The 15,387-nt window shown below is 43.6% G+C and overlaps 1 protein-coding gene across 1 annotated transcript; it reads left to right on the forward strand.

The window, feature by feature from the left end:
- Nucleotides 1–4,866: 4,866 nt before the first annotated feature.
- Nucleotides 4,867–9,744, forward strand: LOC121155474 (C-type lectin domain family 4 member E-like). Its single transcript, XM_040978842.1, has 6 exons — nt 4,867–4,985; nt 5,852–5,944; nt 6,530–6,619; nt 7,394–7,545; nt 8,185–8,300; nt 9,568–9,744. The coding sequence occupies exons 1-6, from the start codon at nt 4,949–4,951 to the stop codon at nt 9,734–9,736; spliced, it is 657 nt and encodes a 218-aa protein (XP_040834776.1). The 5' UTR covers nt 4,867–4,948; the 3' UTR covers nt 9,737–9,744.
- Nucleotides 9,745–15,387: the final 5,643 nt, after the last annotated feature.

Consider the following 15,387-nt stretch of genomic DNA (forward strand, 5'->3'; position numbering starts at 1 on the left):
AGAAGCAGAAGACCTAACCCTGCTGAGATGAGCTTAAAACCCACGTGTCAGAGTTCTATTTTTTCTCTCTCCTGAGTTCCTGCTTAAATAGTTTGTGTTTGTTGTGATAAATGATCATGGTGTATTTTCATGGAAGACAGTTTAGCCTTAGCACAGCCATGATACTAAGCCTCAACACCATGTAAAAGAGAGGACTACGAACCCAAGTTGTGTCAGTTGCTGAGCTTGGTTAGCAAACCGTGCACCACCACTTGTTACTTTCATAACCTTCAGCAATTCTGTAATGGTTAAACATCTGATGCTTGTTCCAGAATGTTCTCTTCTCAGTTTCTGGAGCCTCGATGAGATCACAGAATGACTCTTTTTCCCTTGTCCTGGATCTGCCCAGCAGTACCCACCCACCCTGTTACCCTCTCTCCCCCTGCTTTGGGTGCCATGTGGGACTTTAGCCATTGAGAAACCAGGGGCAAAAGGAGGAGCCTGCTTCCACCTGCTGACCAGCTAACAATAAGTGTGTCCCCTTTTCTGCTTCTCAGGCTATCCTCTGGTGGGTAGGTGGAGTCAGGTAGGCTTATTTCCCACATCTGTAATGAAATAAATGTGATTCTCTTTTTGTTAGATAAGTGGTCATTTGGAAGATGAGATTTTGAGGAAGATGATGATCCTGCTCTTTATGCTTCTATCCAGATGCCTTGTAGAGCTGGGATGGGCCAGGCTGAAGCCAGTAGCCCAGAATTCAACATGGGCCTCCCAAGTGTTCGGATGGATCCCAAGCACTATAGTCAAACATCACCTGCTTCCACGTGATGGAATCAGAAACAGAACCAATACTGCAACCTGGGCACTTCAGTATGGGATTACATCTTAACAGCTACATCAAATGTCCAATGTTTTGCCAAATATCAAATAAATGTTGTATTTACTTACTTATTTTCAATTACTTGAAATGATGTGGGAAGAGACTGATGGAGGCAGAGAGCTTGTGAGTGAGGCAGGAGAGAGAGAGAGAGAATCTTCCATGCACTGTTTGACTGTGCAAATGTCCGCAACAGCCAAGGCTGGGTCTGGCTGAAGGCAGGAGGCAAGAACTCTACCCAGGCCTCCACATGCTTGGGAGCGGGGCAAGTTCTTGAGCTGTCACCTGCTGCCTCCTGGATGAATTGGCAAGAAGACGGATAGAAGAAGTGGAGCAGCCAGGACTTGAACCAGCTTTCTGATATAGGAGGCAGGCATCCCAATTAACACCTTAGCCCGTGGCACTGCGATGCCTACCCTAAAGAGAATTATTTGATACAGTCCCTATTGGTATTAAAAACAAGTATTCTGTCTTATTTTTTAATGTTTTAAGACTTATTTTTTAATTGGAAAGGCAGATGTAAGGAGAGAAGAAGATACAAACAGAAAAATCTTCCATCTGCTGGTTCACTCTCTCAACGGCTGCAGCTCCTGGAGCTGAGCCAATCTGAAGCCAGGAGCCAGGAGCTTCTTTCGGGTCTCTCACATGGATACATACTCCCAGGGCTTTGGGCCATCCACTACTGCTTTCCCAGGCCACAAGCAGGGAGCTGGATGAGAAGCAGCCAGGATATGAACCAGCACCCATATGAGATCTCAGCCGGTGCAAGGCGAGGATTTAGCCACTAGGCACGGGTATTCTGTTTTAAAATCCCTTGGTTTCTTTCTCCCAACTGGCTCAGATCCAATGGGATTCATCAATATTCTCAAATCTCAGTATCCCTCTGGAGGGATACACTACCCAGACTTCCTTTCGAAAAACCCTAGTTTTCCCTCCTGTGGGAATGCCATTAGGGAAATGCCGACTGAAACTACAGTAAGATTTCATCTCATTCCAGTTAGAATGGGTATCATAAAGAGTCAGAAAACAATAAATGCTGATATGGATGTGGGAGAAAAGGTACCTGAGTCCATCGTTGGTGGGAATGTAAACTAGTACAACCATATGAGGGACAGCTTGGAAGTTCCTAAGGGTTTAAAATAGATCTACTGTATGACTCAGCCATTCCAGTCCTGGGAATTTGCCCAAATGAAATCAAATCAGCATATGAGAGAAATATTTGCACATCCATGTTTATTGCAACTCAATTCACAATAGCTAAGATATGGAATCAACCCAGATGGCCATCAAATGATGAATGGATAAAGAAAGTGTGATATACATAAATGTGCAATGGAATACTATCCAATCACAATAAAGAATGAAATCCTGTCTTTTGCAACAAAATAGATGCAACTGGAAACCCCACTAGTTACCTGTGGTAACTAATACACACGGAGTGCAATGTACCCTAGATGGGTGAGGCTGGCCGCTTGGTGTTCGACCATCTACAGCCTTCCTACCCTCTTGAGGAACAGTAGAGGGTTTTTTCTGCTTGTTATTTGTTGAAATCTTTGCCAAGTGAAGTGGTAAGCCTGTGATTGCAAAGTGAACTGAAAGCATGACAATGTAAAGATTTTTTAAAAATATGGAAGAAAATATGTGAAACACAAAATGTGTTCACTTTACATAAATATAATTTATAATTTGGCTGGTAAAATGATCATTAATTTATCAATAAATAAAATTAACAAAATTATATATTGAATTATATTACTGATTGTTAAAGTTTTTAAATGGATAATTATGATTTGGCATTATTTCATATTTCTCATTTATTAGGTAACTTCTCCAAAATCATTTGCTAATAAAATATGAAATACATTCTATAATAAACATATCATTTAAAATTGTAAATATACGTTAGTGTAGAGTGAAGAGTGTAGAGGAAGTTAACCAACCCGTTAAAATAATAAAAAGTCCCTTTGAGTACAAACACATGGAAAGTGGGTCATGGGATTGGCAATGACAGGGCAACAGGCATCATACTTACTGCCTCCTGACACTTATGAACTTGACTCAGCTGAAATCAGTGTGATCTACTTCATAAAAGGCAGTGAGGAAGGCAATAAAGTACATCCTAACTTTCAAGAGAAGCACTGCACTTGAATGTCTTGCCACAATTCCAACTTCTGACATTCAAACACATTTCTCCTAGCGTGTACTACAACGCAGAACTAGAAATCACCTGGTCTGTGCCGTCCGTACCTGTGGGGTTGCTAAGGCTTCGGATATCTGTGCTGGTGGGAGGACCAGAGCTGAGGTTTCTGTTCCCTGAGCTGAATTTGAGGGTGGCCACATCACATGAGGCTGTTCAGCTGAGAGAGACCTCTAAAATAACTCACTAGCCACCACTTTGAGACGAGGGATATAAGTACCCCCCCCCCCGCAAAAAAAAAAAAATTAAAATGCTCAAGCGATAAGGGAGAAAAAACATTAAAAATGGAAGAGATGTGCAGCTGTCACTGGTGCAGCCTCTGCATACCTGAAGACCTGGTTAAGTCCTGGCCCCTGGACTCTCTGCTTCCAGTCCAGCTCCCTTTCATGGCTCACCATGTACTTGGGTCTCTGTTCCCACACAGGAAACCCTGATGGAATTCTGGGTTTCTGGCTTCAGCTTGTCCCAGCCCTGGCCCAGCCCCAGCGTTGCAAGCACTTGGCATATGGGCACCAGCATATGAAAACTCTCCTTCTCTTCCTCCACCAAATTAATATTAAACATAAATAATGTTTTAATCTCCATGGTTCAGTTGGGGGTTATGGAAGTTATGGAATTCTAGACGTATTTCTTAAAGATCTAGTCCACCAAAATGGTCTTCCTGTTTTCTTTTGGGTTTAACAGATTTAATTATTTATGTATTTGAAATGCAGAACGAAGGGAGGGAAAGAGGGAGAGAGAGAGAGAGAAAGAAGAGACCTTCCCTCTGCTGATTCACTCCCCTAAATGGTCACAGTGACTAGAGCTGGGTCAATCTGATGCCTGGAGTCAGGAGTTCCTCCCGGGTCTCCCACATGAGGGCAGGGGCCCAAGCACTTGAGTCATGCTCCACTTGAGTCATAAGCAAGGAGTTGGAGTGGAAGTAAAGTAGCTGGGACTCAAGAGGGTGTACCTATGGGATGCCAGCACCTCGGACAGTGGCTTTACCGGCTATGCCTCAACACCCACCACAAGATGTCTAAGATTTTTACCTTAGGGGCAGACGTTTGGAGCAGCAATTAAGACAGTGCTTTAGACAGCTGCGTTTCGTATCAGACTCCTAGTTCTTTTATGTTCTGGCTCTACTTTTGATTCAACTCTTTGTTGATACATACCCAGTGTGGCAGCCAGTGATGGCTCCTGTACTCAGGACCCTGCTACCTGTAAGGGAATCCTCGGCTTGGTTCAGCCTGGTCCAGCCTTGATTACTGAAGGCTTCTGGGGAGTGAACCAAAGGATGGAAGATCTCTCTGTCTCTCTCTTTCTTCCCCTCCCTCACAACCCTGCTCTCCGTTTCCCTCATCTTCTCCCTCCTTTTCAAGTAAAATGAAAATAAATCGGTAAAAAATTCAGAAAGCAAATTTTAAAAGTGCACAGTACTAACCCATAAACATATACACTATTTGCTCAGCTGTGCTTTGAGGGCTGTTTTCTTTTTGTAACGAATGCATGGAGGACACACATCACAGTGACGTTTGGGGATGCAGGGTGGGCATCCCCACATCAAGGGGATGTTAGCTCTTGCAAAAGCAGAGGCACATTGCCCACCCAAGCAAGTTGATGTTTTTAAGCCTGCCTGCTTGCACTGAGACTCACAATTTCATCATTTCCTCGATGTGTTTGGGTTCTGGCATGAGCAGAACTGAAATACTGCTCAGTAAACCCCCTTGGCCTCCTTGTGCAAGAAAGGAAATTCTGACTTGAAGGCGTGGCCATGAATCAAGTTAAAATTCTTACATCTACGGAGTTTGGACTTCCTAAAGTCAGAGTATGTGTTCACCTTGCGGATGCGTTTTTCCTGACTCTTACCACCAAAACCCTCCTGCACTCAGAAACAGGAAATAAAAGGAGAGAGAATGGACTCATCCACATTATCCGTATCACAGTGCACAGGTAAAATCTACACCTCTCTCTTTTTTTCTAGGAATCTTTTTGGTACCAGTTATAAATATGGGAAAAGATGGGCAACAGAAAAATAATTCAGTGAGGGGACAGGTGCTATAAAGCAGTAGGTTAAACCTCTGCCTGCAGTGTCAGCATCCCATGTGGGTTCCAGGTCAAGCCCTAGCTGTTCCACCTCTGATCTAGCTACCTGCTAATGTACCTGGGAAGGCAGAAGAAAATGGCCCAGATTCTCTGCACCAACACAGAGGATCTGGAAGACGCTCCTGGATACTGGCTTTGGATTGCCTCAATTCTTGCTGTTGCAGCTGGTTGGGGAGTAAAACCAGCAGATGGAAGATTCCCCCGGCTTCTCTCTCTGTAACTCTATCAGATAAATGAAATAACTCTTAAAAAAAAACAAAAGACATAAGAAGAAAGACTAAAAACCAAGACAGGAGGCAGAAAGAGAAGGAAAGGGTGGAGCAAAAGAAATGAGAGGGGAGGCGTCACATGGGAAAGGATGTTTTAGAACTGGGAGACTTAGGGAGAATTCTGTGACTGAGTTCATGGGTGGAGAGTGGTAAAGTTAGCAATGGATGATTCTTAAAACGTGCTCCTCGGGGCAGCAGCATCAAGTGCCCCTGAAAACTGGTGGGCTCTGTGTGAGCTCTACCAAGATTGTTCCACATGGAGGTGAGACTTGGCAATCCATGCTTCCTCAAGCTCTGGAAGAAAGCCTGAAGCATGCTGAAACTCAAGAACCACTCAGCACAATTTGAGGCAGGTGGAAGGAAACAAGCACGTGAGTGGATCTCACCTCTCTTCTGTGGCGTGCTGGAGGAAGCCTGACCATGCTTGTGTCTTTCTTTCCGCAGGCAGGAGATGCGTCTCTTCTCAGGCATTCTCGTGGACGGTGGCTGTCAGTGCCATTCTACTTCTCAGTGCCTGCTTCATCACCAGATGTGTGGGTAGGTGCTAATGGTCCAATTCAATATGATTCTCTCTGATTGCATATTGATAGGAAACTCTTTGCTTCCTGGAGGTTCTCTACTCCCATACACAGGCTCCCTGTCTCACTACCGATTTTCTAGCCTACTCCTCAAGTCAGATGTCACAGCTAGTGTAGAACTGTTAGTAAATTTCAGTGACCTTTGATGTGTTTTATGCAATGGACATTTTCATGTCCTCCATGGTTTTGAGCCCTCCTCTCTGTACCATTCCTATTGCTAGTATAAACCTCTATCACTGGTGAGGATCAGAAATGCAATTAGTTGCATACTGAAAGAAGAATAACAAGGATGTGGCTGAAAGGGCACATATATCTTTGTTTTCTCTTAAATAAATTTAATCCTTTGGAAATCAGGAAAGCTGATTTATAAATCTGAATTCCTTCTCTTTCTTTGAGAAGTTGAGCCCCCAGTTCCTGTGCACTTGAGGTCAAACAATAGCAGAATAACCATTAATACTTTCTGAATATGAATATGAAAGTGAGCAGATTTGTTGTTTTTGCAAGAAACGAATCTTCAGCGCTTCCTTTGCCCCTTTCCTTACAGTGACCTATCGTGTCTTCCAAACCTGTGGTGGGACAAGGTCCCAGCCAGATGACGGTGTCACAGGGCTCTCCTGCTACAGCGATGGATTAGGTAACCTGGTCCTCACGGCTGAACATGGGCATCTACTATCAACATTTCCTGGTCTCTACCGTGACCTCAGAATGAGTGAAACAGAGTTAGGCTATAGCTTAATTTTCACAAGCAAAATGTATAATACTTCCTATGCTGCATGTGAATGGGAGGAGTTGGCAAAACCCCAGGATTAGAACTTCGGCCATGAAATGCTGAAGACATTAAACTTTCAGAATCAAACTGAGATGTGTATCTGCACATTAAGCCTAAAAATCGAAGGTCATATCTCCAGGAATATACTTTAAAAAAATGGATCACCTGCTTCCAAAGTGAGGTGAAGGCACAAAAAACCCATAGTGTGAGGACTCTGGGAAGGCTGCTTCCCTCCCAGGGATGGAGCTCACCTCTACCCCACTGTGGGTTTGGTTGACAGTACTTTGCTTCAGTAGCTTAAGAGATAGCTACTTGTAGGTCAGCTAGATAAAATACGTAAATTTCCTGGACCCCAAACCCTACAAACAAATAGGATTCCATAACAAGAGTATGACCAAAGCAGATCGCAGATATGGCTGTATTATTAATGCTGACACACAGATAATGAGGATTATGTTGAAAATTTAAGAAAATTGTTTACCGATGTTACATCAGCGTGAGGTCTTAGATAGTAAAATGCGGGGTATGAACATGAACTTCCAAGGGGTCTGGAAATGACAGGCTGCAGGGGGCCAGATGAAACTGCATCTTTCTTATTTGGTTGACCTGGGTTACTCACTGACCCTTCCCTTCTCCTAGGCTCAGTGAAGAATTGCTGTCCCTTGAACTGGAAATACTTTCAGTCCAGCTGCTACTTCTTTTCTACTGACACTCTGCCGTGGACAGCAAGTTTAAAAAGCTGTGCAAACGTGGGAGCCCATCTGGTGATTATCAACACACTGGAGGAGCAGGTAGCGTGAGTCCAGGCACGCCCCCTTGCACCCCCACCCGGTGTTAGGGTAACACCCATCATCGCTTTCCCCCTGCGCCCAAGAAGCTTTGGTCTTTCAGTGACTACTGGCACAATGGCTGCCCTGAAGGGCAAGCTGTCCCTGCTATTTCCGGAAGCCATCACCTTCACTCACTATTTTTCATTACCAGAAAAACTTAACAAGAACTCCCATGAGAAATTCCTTCATTAATTGAAGAAGTTAGGCAGAAGAGGGGGAAAAAAGGTTGAATGTCCATTTTAGTAAGATTGCTGTGTTTACAAACGTGTATGAAACAGGACAGGTACTAATGGCCATTACCTCTAAGCTGTAATGAGTAACATTATGTGCTGGGTTGCTACAGTATTTGGCTTTCTCTAACCTTAGACAAATTTTTAATGAATCGCCAAGAAGTTCCTTCTCTGGGAAAGGTTAATTTTTTGTTGATCTAGTTTTATATTAAGTGCATTTTACCAATAGGAGAAAAATTAAGACATAATCATCAATGATCAAAATCACCTCAAGTACACTTAACCATCATTTAAGACTCATGACTTCTGACATTTTCTTTCTGAATTATGCTGCTTGATCTCATATCTTGCCATTTTGTCACTTCCATAGGAATTCCTTTTCCACACAAAACCCCCAAAGAAAGAGTTTTATATCGGACTGACAGACCAGGTGGCGGAGGGTCAGTGGAAGTGGGTAGATGACACGCCTCTCGTCAAGTCTCTGAGGTAATTCCCTTCCTTGACAAGAATTTCCCTGCTGCTCCGTATCCTGACTTTGATCAGTGTGGAGGGGATTCTCAGAGTTTCCTCCTGCTACACGAGATGTGTTCGAGCCCATCCTCGGTGGAACAAGTGCAGGGATGGACTGTAAACGAGAGGAAAGAGGGAAGGCCACTCCTCCCTGCTTCCCCACGTCCTGCAGCTGTGTCGGGAGAAAGGAAAAAAAACGTATGGAAATGAGAAGGGGGTTATCCCTCATTAATAAAGTAGGAGAGGCAAAGAGTGGAATTTAGAGCTCTAGGCATTGAAATTGAAGTAAGTGAGGGAAAAAAAGGCAATTTGAGAGATTTCAGATTTCTACATGAAAGTAGAAACTATCGTAACATCTCCTTTTTTCCCTGACGGTGGCTTTACAGCATGAGGACACGGAATTTGGAAGTGTGTAAAGTTTTTTGGCATTCATCATTTCCTCTCACATAAATTACCCCGTCCCAAAGATATCTCTAGTATTATTTATCTTTATTTGCTATTGAAGAAAGTAAAGGCGAAGTGAGTTAAATGATTTGTGTGAGTAACCATCAGGAGTTACAAGAGTGTAGCTGATGTGCTGCGATGCATCATGTAAGCAGCCTAACTACAATCGTGGTGACACCGTTAAAATACCCTCAGTTAACACAAGAAATGTAGAGACCAATGCATTATACAGGACATTGATACTCCAGAAAAAGAGTATCAACCATTCCCATAAATTAGCATTTTGGAACCAAAATGCAAGAAGGAGCATGAGGCTGGCACATAGCATAATAGTTAAGCCAACCAGGCACTGATTCCTGTCCTGGCTGCTCCACTTTTGACCCAGCTTCCTGTTAATGTGCCTCGGAGGGAAAAGAAAGATTACTTGGGCCCCTGTACTGTTTGGGGAGACTCAGAGGAAACTCCTGGCTCCCGGCTTTGGATTGGCTCAGTCCTGATCCATCAACTGGGGAATGAACCAGTAAATGGAATGCCTCTCTCTCAACTTGTAACTCTATTGTTCAAATAAATACCATAAATAAATGAATTAAAGTCATGACGGTCTAGTGGTTTTCAGTGCGCCCATACTCCATGGCTGAGACAAATAGTTGAGCTCTGAAATTCCTTCGTCACTAAAATAGAGGTTATAACATCTGCCCCCCCAACTGTTGGCAAGTCGAATAACATACCTGTAACTTGGTGCTTACATTGGATTGTTTGCCTCCTTTCACCAGGATTTATAATCTCCTCTCTTTCTCAGCTTCTGGGATGTAGGGGAGCCCAACAACATAGTCACACTGGAGGACTGTGCCGCCATAAGGGACTCTACGAATCCCAGGAAAAACTGGAATGATGTATCCTGTTTCTTCAATATGTTTCGGATTTGTGAAATGCCGGAGATAAACAATTTGAGCAAAGTAAATCTCTGAGAACAGAAGGCACAACTGAAACATGGAACAAGACGAACATGACAATATCCATGATCTTAAAAATTGAAAATGTGCGGTTCACTGGAGAAGGACCTCATGGTGATGTGTTACTCTGGAGGTCAGCATGGTGCCATAGCAAAGCTGCCACCTGCCATGTCAGCATCCCATGAGGGTGACCATTCATGTTCCAGCTGCTCCACTTCCAGTGCGGCTTCCTGCTAATGGTATGGCAAATGCAGCAGAAGACGGTCCAAGTGCTGGGGACACTGCTGTCCACGTGAGAGACCCATGTGGTTCCTGGCTTAGGTCTGGCCCATACCTGGCCACTGCTGCCATCTGAGAAATGAACTAGCAGGTGGAAGATCTCTCTCTTTCTCTGTATGTAACTTTGGCTTCCAAATAAATACATCTTTTAAAAAGTAATAGTTAGCTACTTGATATTTCTAAAAATAAATTATCTTCAGTGTTGGAATTCATAATGCTGACTGGAGTGCATTTTCTCCACATGAGCCTCAGGTTCTTTAGAATTTCCGAAGTCAACAACACCGTCTGAAGACCCTCCTGGGACGGGTGGCCTGCTCTTTGCCTGAGGGGACAGGGTGACACGCAGGAAAACAAGCCAAATCTAAAGAAACAAGCTCTACTAAACTCTCCCAAGTCTCTCTTCATTAGGGGAATATTATTTTCCCATTCACTTTCCACATTCACCCACTTCTTCAGATTCAACAGGAAATGTAAAAAGATTTCCCTGTTTCTTTCAATCTTTCAAAGTTTTTATTTATATTCACTGTATTTGAAAAAAAAAATGAGAGAGAGAGAAGGAGAAATAAGTGGAGAGGGATCTTACAACTACTGTTTCACTTCTCAGATGCCCGCAATAAGTCAGAGTTAGGCCAGCAAAAGCGGGCTCAGAACTTCCATGGAGTCTCTGTGACTGTCAGGGCCCCAACTACCTCCTTGAGCCTTTACTTTTACCTCCAGAGTGTGCACCGTCAGCAGCGAGCTTCAATATGAACTAGTCCCAGGACAGATGCCGGGGTCAGGATGAGCCCATGTTATAGATGCAGGCTCTGCCACCACTTCCTCAATACCCATGCATCAGACAAATGGGCCATGCCCCAGACATAAGGGCTGAAATCACTCCACTCTGACTACATGTCTGCACCACGTGCGCTTGCACGTCCATTACGACCACTGTTGTTGCAGGCTAGCTGCACCACTAGACCCCAAAGCTGTGGTTCATCTGTGTATACACAAGCTCCACACCAGTCCACAACCACTTCTTAAATGCCTGCTCCTCAGATACCAGGATCACTACCACAGGAAGCTAGTCCACACGAAACCCTGGAGCCGCTACTGGTTGGCATGTGCTTGCATTCTAGACCTAGACTCTGCAGTCACTACCCAAGCACCTCACTGCAACCCAGAGCCCACGCTGTAGCACCTGCCTACAGGTAGGCCCCAGTTGGTGAGCAGCAGCCCTACACATACCCAGTTCCAGACCTAGGAGCCGGTGTTGCTGCATATCTTGACACCTCATCCAGTCAGTCCCTGTGCACCAGGTTGTAGGTCAAGTTCTTTCCCTCACTAAAACTAGTTCATAAAGTATGAAAGAGGTAACCACTGTATCCATCGAGAATCGTAAAAAGCCAAGGAAATGTGTCACAACCTGCATGAATCCATTTTTCATTGTCTTGACTTATAAAGACCACAGTGTTTGAAGGCTGAAAGTCCAAGACTGTGTTGGTCTCATTGGTGGGGTTCTAGGAATAAACAACAACACAGTGGAAGTGTGTGTAAGATGGAGAAATTATACCATAACACAAAACACCAGAGTGTGCAGACACAAATGTCTTCACTGTAACAGTCTTCCCATGAGAACTAACCAGGGTTCACTTCCCAAATGGCCAAAGCTGAGTGGATCTGAAGCCAGAAGCCAGGAGCTTCTTCCAGGTCTCCTGCAAGGGTGGGGTGGCAGGTTCCCACACACTGGGAACTGCTTTTCTAGACCAGCAACAGGGATCTGGATAGGCAGTAGAGCAGTCAGGACTCAAACTGGTGTTCCCATCAGATGCTGGTGTTACAGATGGCAGCTCTATGCACTGTGTCACAACACCAACCCCCTCTACAGAGCTTTTCAAGTGATCATTGTAAGTATAGATTCTGAGAAACATGACTGAAGTTCAGAAAATCTCCCCCATGGTTGGTTTGAGGGAACAACAAAATATGAGAGAAGGGAGAAGTGGTTAGAGGGACACCACCAGCTGTTTCCAGTTCCCTTCAGAGATAGAGAAACAAAACCCAAGAACTGAGTGATGTGATTGTCCAGGCAGGAAAGGCGTTCTCCTGAGCTGTTCACAGGCCAAGCCATTTAAAGACCTCTTTGCTTCTTTCTCCATCTCCAATGTCTGCCCTCTGGGACTGCGAGTAAACCCGGGCTCCATTTTTCTTTGCTTTATTTTTCTCCTTTGTCCTATGTAAGTTTCCCAATTATGGTAGCAGGCCTTAAGGATTACACAGATGGTGGGAGGAAAACCAAAAAGAAGAAATGGCCAAATTAGATACGTCTTTTTTTAAATGATAAGGAGAATGGAAAATGAGGGAAGAAGCAGAATTGCAAGCTGAGTCAGATTGTACTGGCAGACAATGTTAAAACATTTGCACTTGTCTAGGAAGCCATGCAAAACCTAGTACAGATCAGGACCAGGGTTGTGGTGTAGTGGGTGAAGACACCATCTGCAAGGCAGGCACCTGTTAGTGTCCTGATGGCTCCACCTCAACCCAGCTGCCTGTTAATGGCCTGCAAAGTGCTTGCGATCCTGCTTACCATGAGGGAGAGCTAGATGAAGATTCTGGCTCCCAGCTTCAGCCTGGGTCAGCTTTATCCATTGAAGCCATCTGGGGAGTAAACCAAAGATCAGAAAACTTTTCTCTCTCCTCTTCTGTGTAAGTCTGACTTCCAAATAACTAAGAATTTATTTTTTAAAACAAGTAGATACAATAACAACTACTAAGGACTCAAAATAAGCGTCCAATATACTCTTAGACACAACGAATGCTTTCGTTCCAACCTGATCTCTTTTAAACGAGTCAGCAATCCGTTTGAAACAAACCCCTTTCCAGAGAGGTCACTCACTAGCATCGTTTCCTTCGAAGTTTCTTATTTCCTTTCTCATTTCTTCAGCAACAGATCGATCATTCAGCAGCATGCTATTTAACTTCATGTTGTAAATTTTCTATTACTGTTCCTGTTGTTGATTTTGATCTATGGCTTGTCATTGGGGGGTGTGTATAGTAACTGTGTAAGAGAGACTGTCACAACCAGTTCTGAAGGTGCAATGCAGTAGGCATCTCTACTTCCAAATCAAACATGAACTCCAAAAGAAAAAAGAAAAACTGTTCAACATGTCTTGACCTTCGGGCACTGGGATCTCCGCCATTGTCCATACGATGTGAGGACACGATCACACAGCAGAATGAAGGACTAGGCTGCTGTACTGATACGCGGTTAGCCAATACAATGAAGAAATAATCAATTTTTCACTAGCGGTGCTAGAACAATCTACCTGTGAAAAAATTAATCGAAGCAAAACTTTAAGCATTCACAAATTTAACTCAAAATGGAATACAGGTCTAGAAACAAAAAAGTATAAGACTTCTGGAACCCAACAAGGAACGTTTACATGGTTTCATGTTTTTTTTTTTGTTTGTTTGTTTTCTGCGAGTTTTTAGATACAGCACTAAAAATACGACTATGAAGAAAAATGATAATTTGGAATTCATGAAAATCACAAGCCTTTGTTTTATAAAAGATGTTGATACGTTCCACTCTTAGAAATGAACACAAATGCTGGGGCGGTGTTGTAGCGCAATAGCTGAGGACACTACCTGAGGTGCCAGCACCCTCTATCAGAGTGCTGCTTTGAGTCCTTCACCTCTCTGCCTTTACTACAGCTCCCTCGAGGTGCCTGGGAAAGCAGTGGAAGATGGCATCAGCACTTGGGCCTCAGCCGTCCGCAGGGGAGGCCTGGATGGCTTTGGCAAGCCAAGCTGTGTGGCCATTTGGACGGTGCGCCAGCAGATGGAAGGTCTCGCCCATGCTCTGCTTTTATCCATTTATCTTTCTGTGTTACTCCAACCTTCTCTCTCTTCAAATCAATAATTTTTAAAAACAGCACAAGAGTCCACCAAAAGGCACATAAAAGGATGTGCATTTTCCTTTCATTTGATATAAAATAATAAGTATTGCTTCTCTGAATTTCGTCAATTACATGACAATTTACCCTTCTTTCCCTGCACTATGATCATTTTCACAAATCCCTCATTTTGAGATATTAATAGTCCTGTTTTTTAAAAATAGCTCGTATGTGTATGTCTATATCCACGTTAAAGGTGAATGCGGCAAAGTGTTTAAAAATTTTTAAACCTTAAAACTAAAAATAATTATGAAAAAAATCTGTACAAAAATTCTATTTATAGTAACTAAAAGTTAGAACTAACTCAAATGTCATCAATAGAAAAGTTGAAAAATAAGTTAGGTATATATTATTGTACATTTTAACAATCAAATTAAATGTACCACTGAAAAAGATAAAAACTAGGGCTAGTGTTGTGGCACAGAGAATTCAGCCTCTAACTGCAACACTGCATCCCATGACTGTTGATTCAAGTTGTGGTAGCTCTACTTCTCTCTCTCTTTTTTTTTTTTTAAGATTTATTTATTTTTACTGGAAAGTCAGATACACAGAGAGAAGACAGAGAGGAAGATCTTGCATCCACTGATTCATTCCCCAAGTGGCCGCATCATCCAGAGTTGAGCTGATCTGAACTCAGCAGCCAGGAGCTTCTTCTGGGTCTCCCACGCAGGTGCAGGATCCCAAGGTTTTGGGCAGTCCTCGACTGCTTTCCCAGGCCACAGGCAGGGAGCTGGATGGGAAGTGGGACTTAGAACCAGTGATCATATGCAATCCCAGCGCATGGAAGCTGACGACTTAAGTCACTAGGCTACCGCACAGGGCCTGGTAGCTCATAAACCCACCTTGGAAAGCAGCAGCAGATGGCTCAAATGCTTGGACGCCTGCCACCCATGTGGAAGACCTGGAGGTCCTGGTTCCTGACCTCAGCCTGGTCCATCCCAGCTGTTGTGGCTATTTGGGGAGTCAGTCACTGGACGAAAAGCCAGACAAAAGATCTGAAAAGACATTTTCTCTCTCCAGAGAAGACATACAAATTCCCAATAGATCAGTGAAAAGGTGCTTAATACGATAATCATCCTTAATCATGTTAATGAAAATGAGAATGATGCATCATTTCACACCTGTTAGGGTGGCTATTTTCAAAAGCCAGGAGCTAAATGGTGTTGGCAAGGATGTGGATAAAAGCAATCCTTGTCTACTCCTGGTGAGAAAGGAAGTTGGAATAGTCCTTGTGTCTGAAAATAAGACTGCAAAATCCAGTAACCCAACCTCTAAGTACAGAGCTGAAGAAAATAAAACCACTAGCTCCCAGACGCATCTACACTCCCATGTCCACGGCAGTGCCACGCACAACAGTGAAAAAATCCAAAGTGTGTCAATGTAGGAACAGAGAAGGATAAGTGAAGTAATTCAGGGATTGAGAAGCACTTTATTATTCCACTAGTATGTGAATCC

This window comes from Ochotona curzoniae, unplaced genomic scaffold (genome assembly GCF_017591425.1).
Source record: "Ochotona curzoniae isolate NIBS_2020 unplaced genomic scaffold, NIBS_Ocur_1.0 contig_2927, whole genome shotgun sequence".
In the NCBI taxonomy this organism is placed as follows: Eukaryota; Metazoa; Chordata; class Mammalia; order Lagomorpha; family Ochotonidae; genus Ochotona; species Ochotona curzoniae.

Bases quoted from the DNA above. Each gene is read 5' to 3' on its own strand.
- LOC121155474 (XM_040978842.1), top strand. From the start codon at position 4,949: ATGGACTCATCCACATTATCCGTATCACAGTGCACAG. The intron at 6,620-7,393 runs GTAACCTGGTCC...CCCTTCTCCTAG, and splicing joins CTGCTACAGCGATGGATTAG to GCTCAGTGAAGAATTGCTGT. The intron at 7,546-8,184 runs GTAGCGTGAGTC...TCACTTCCATAG, and splicing joins TCAACACACTGGAGGAGCAG to GAATTCCTTTTCCACACAAA.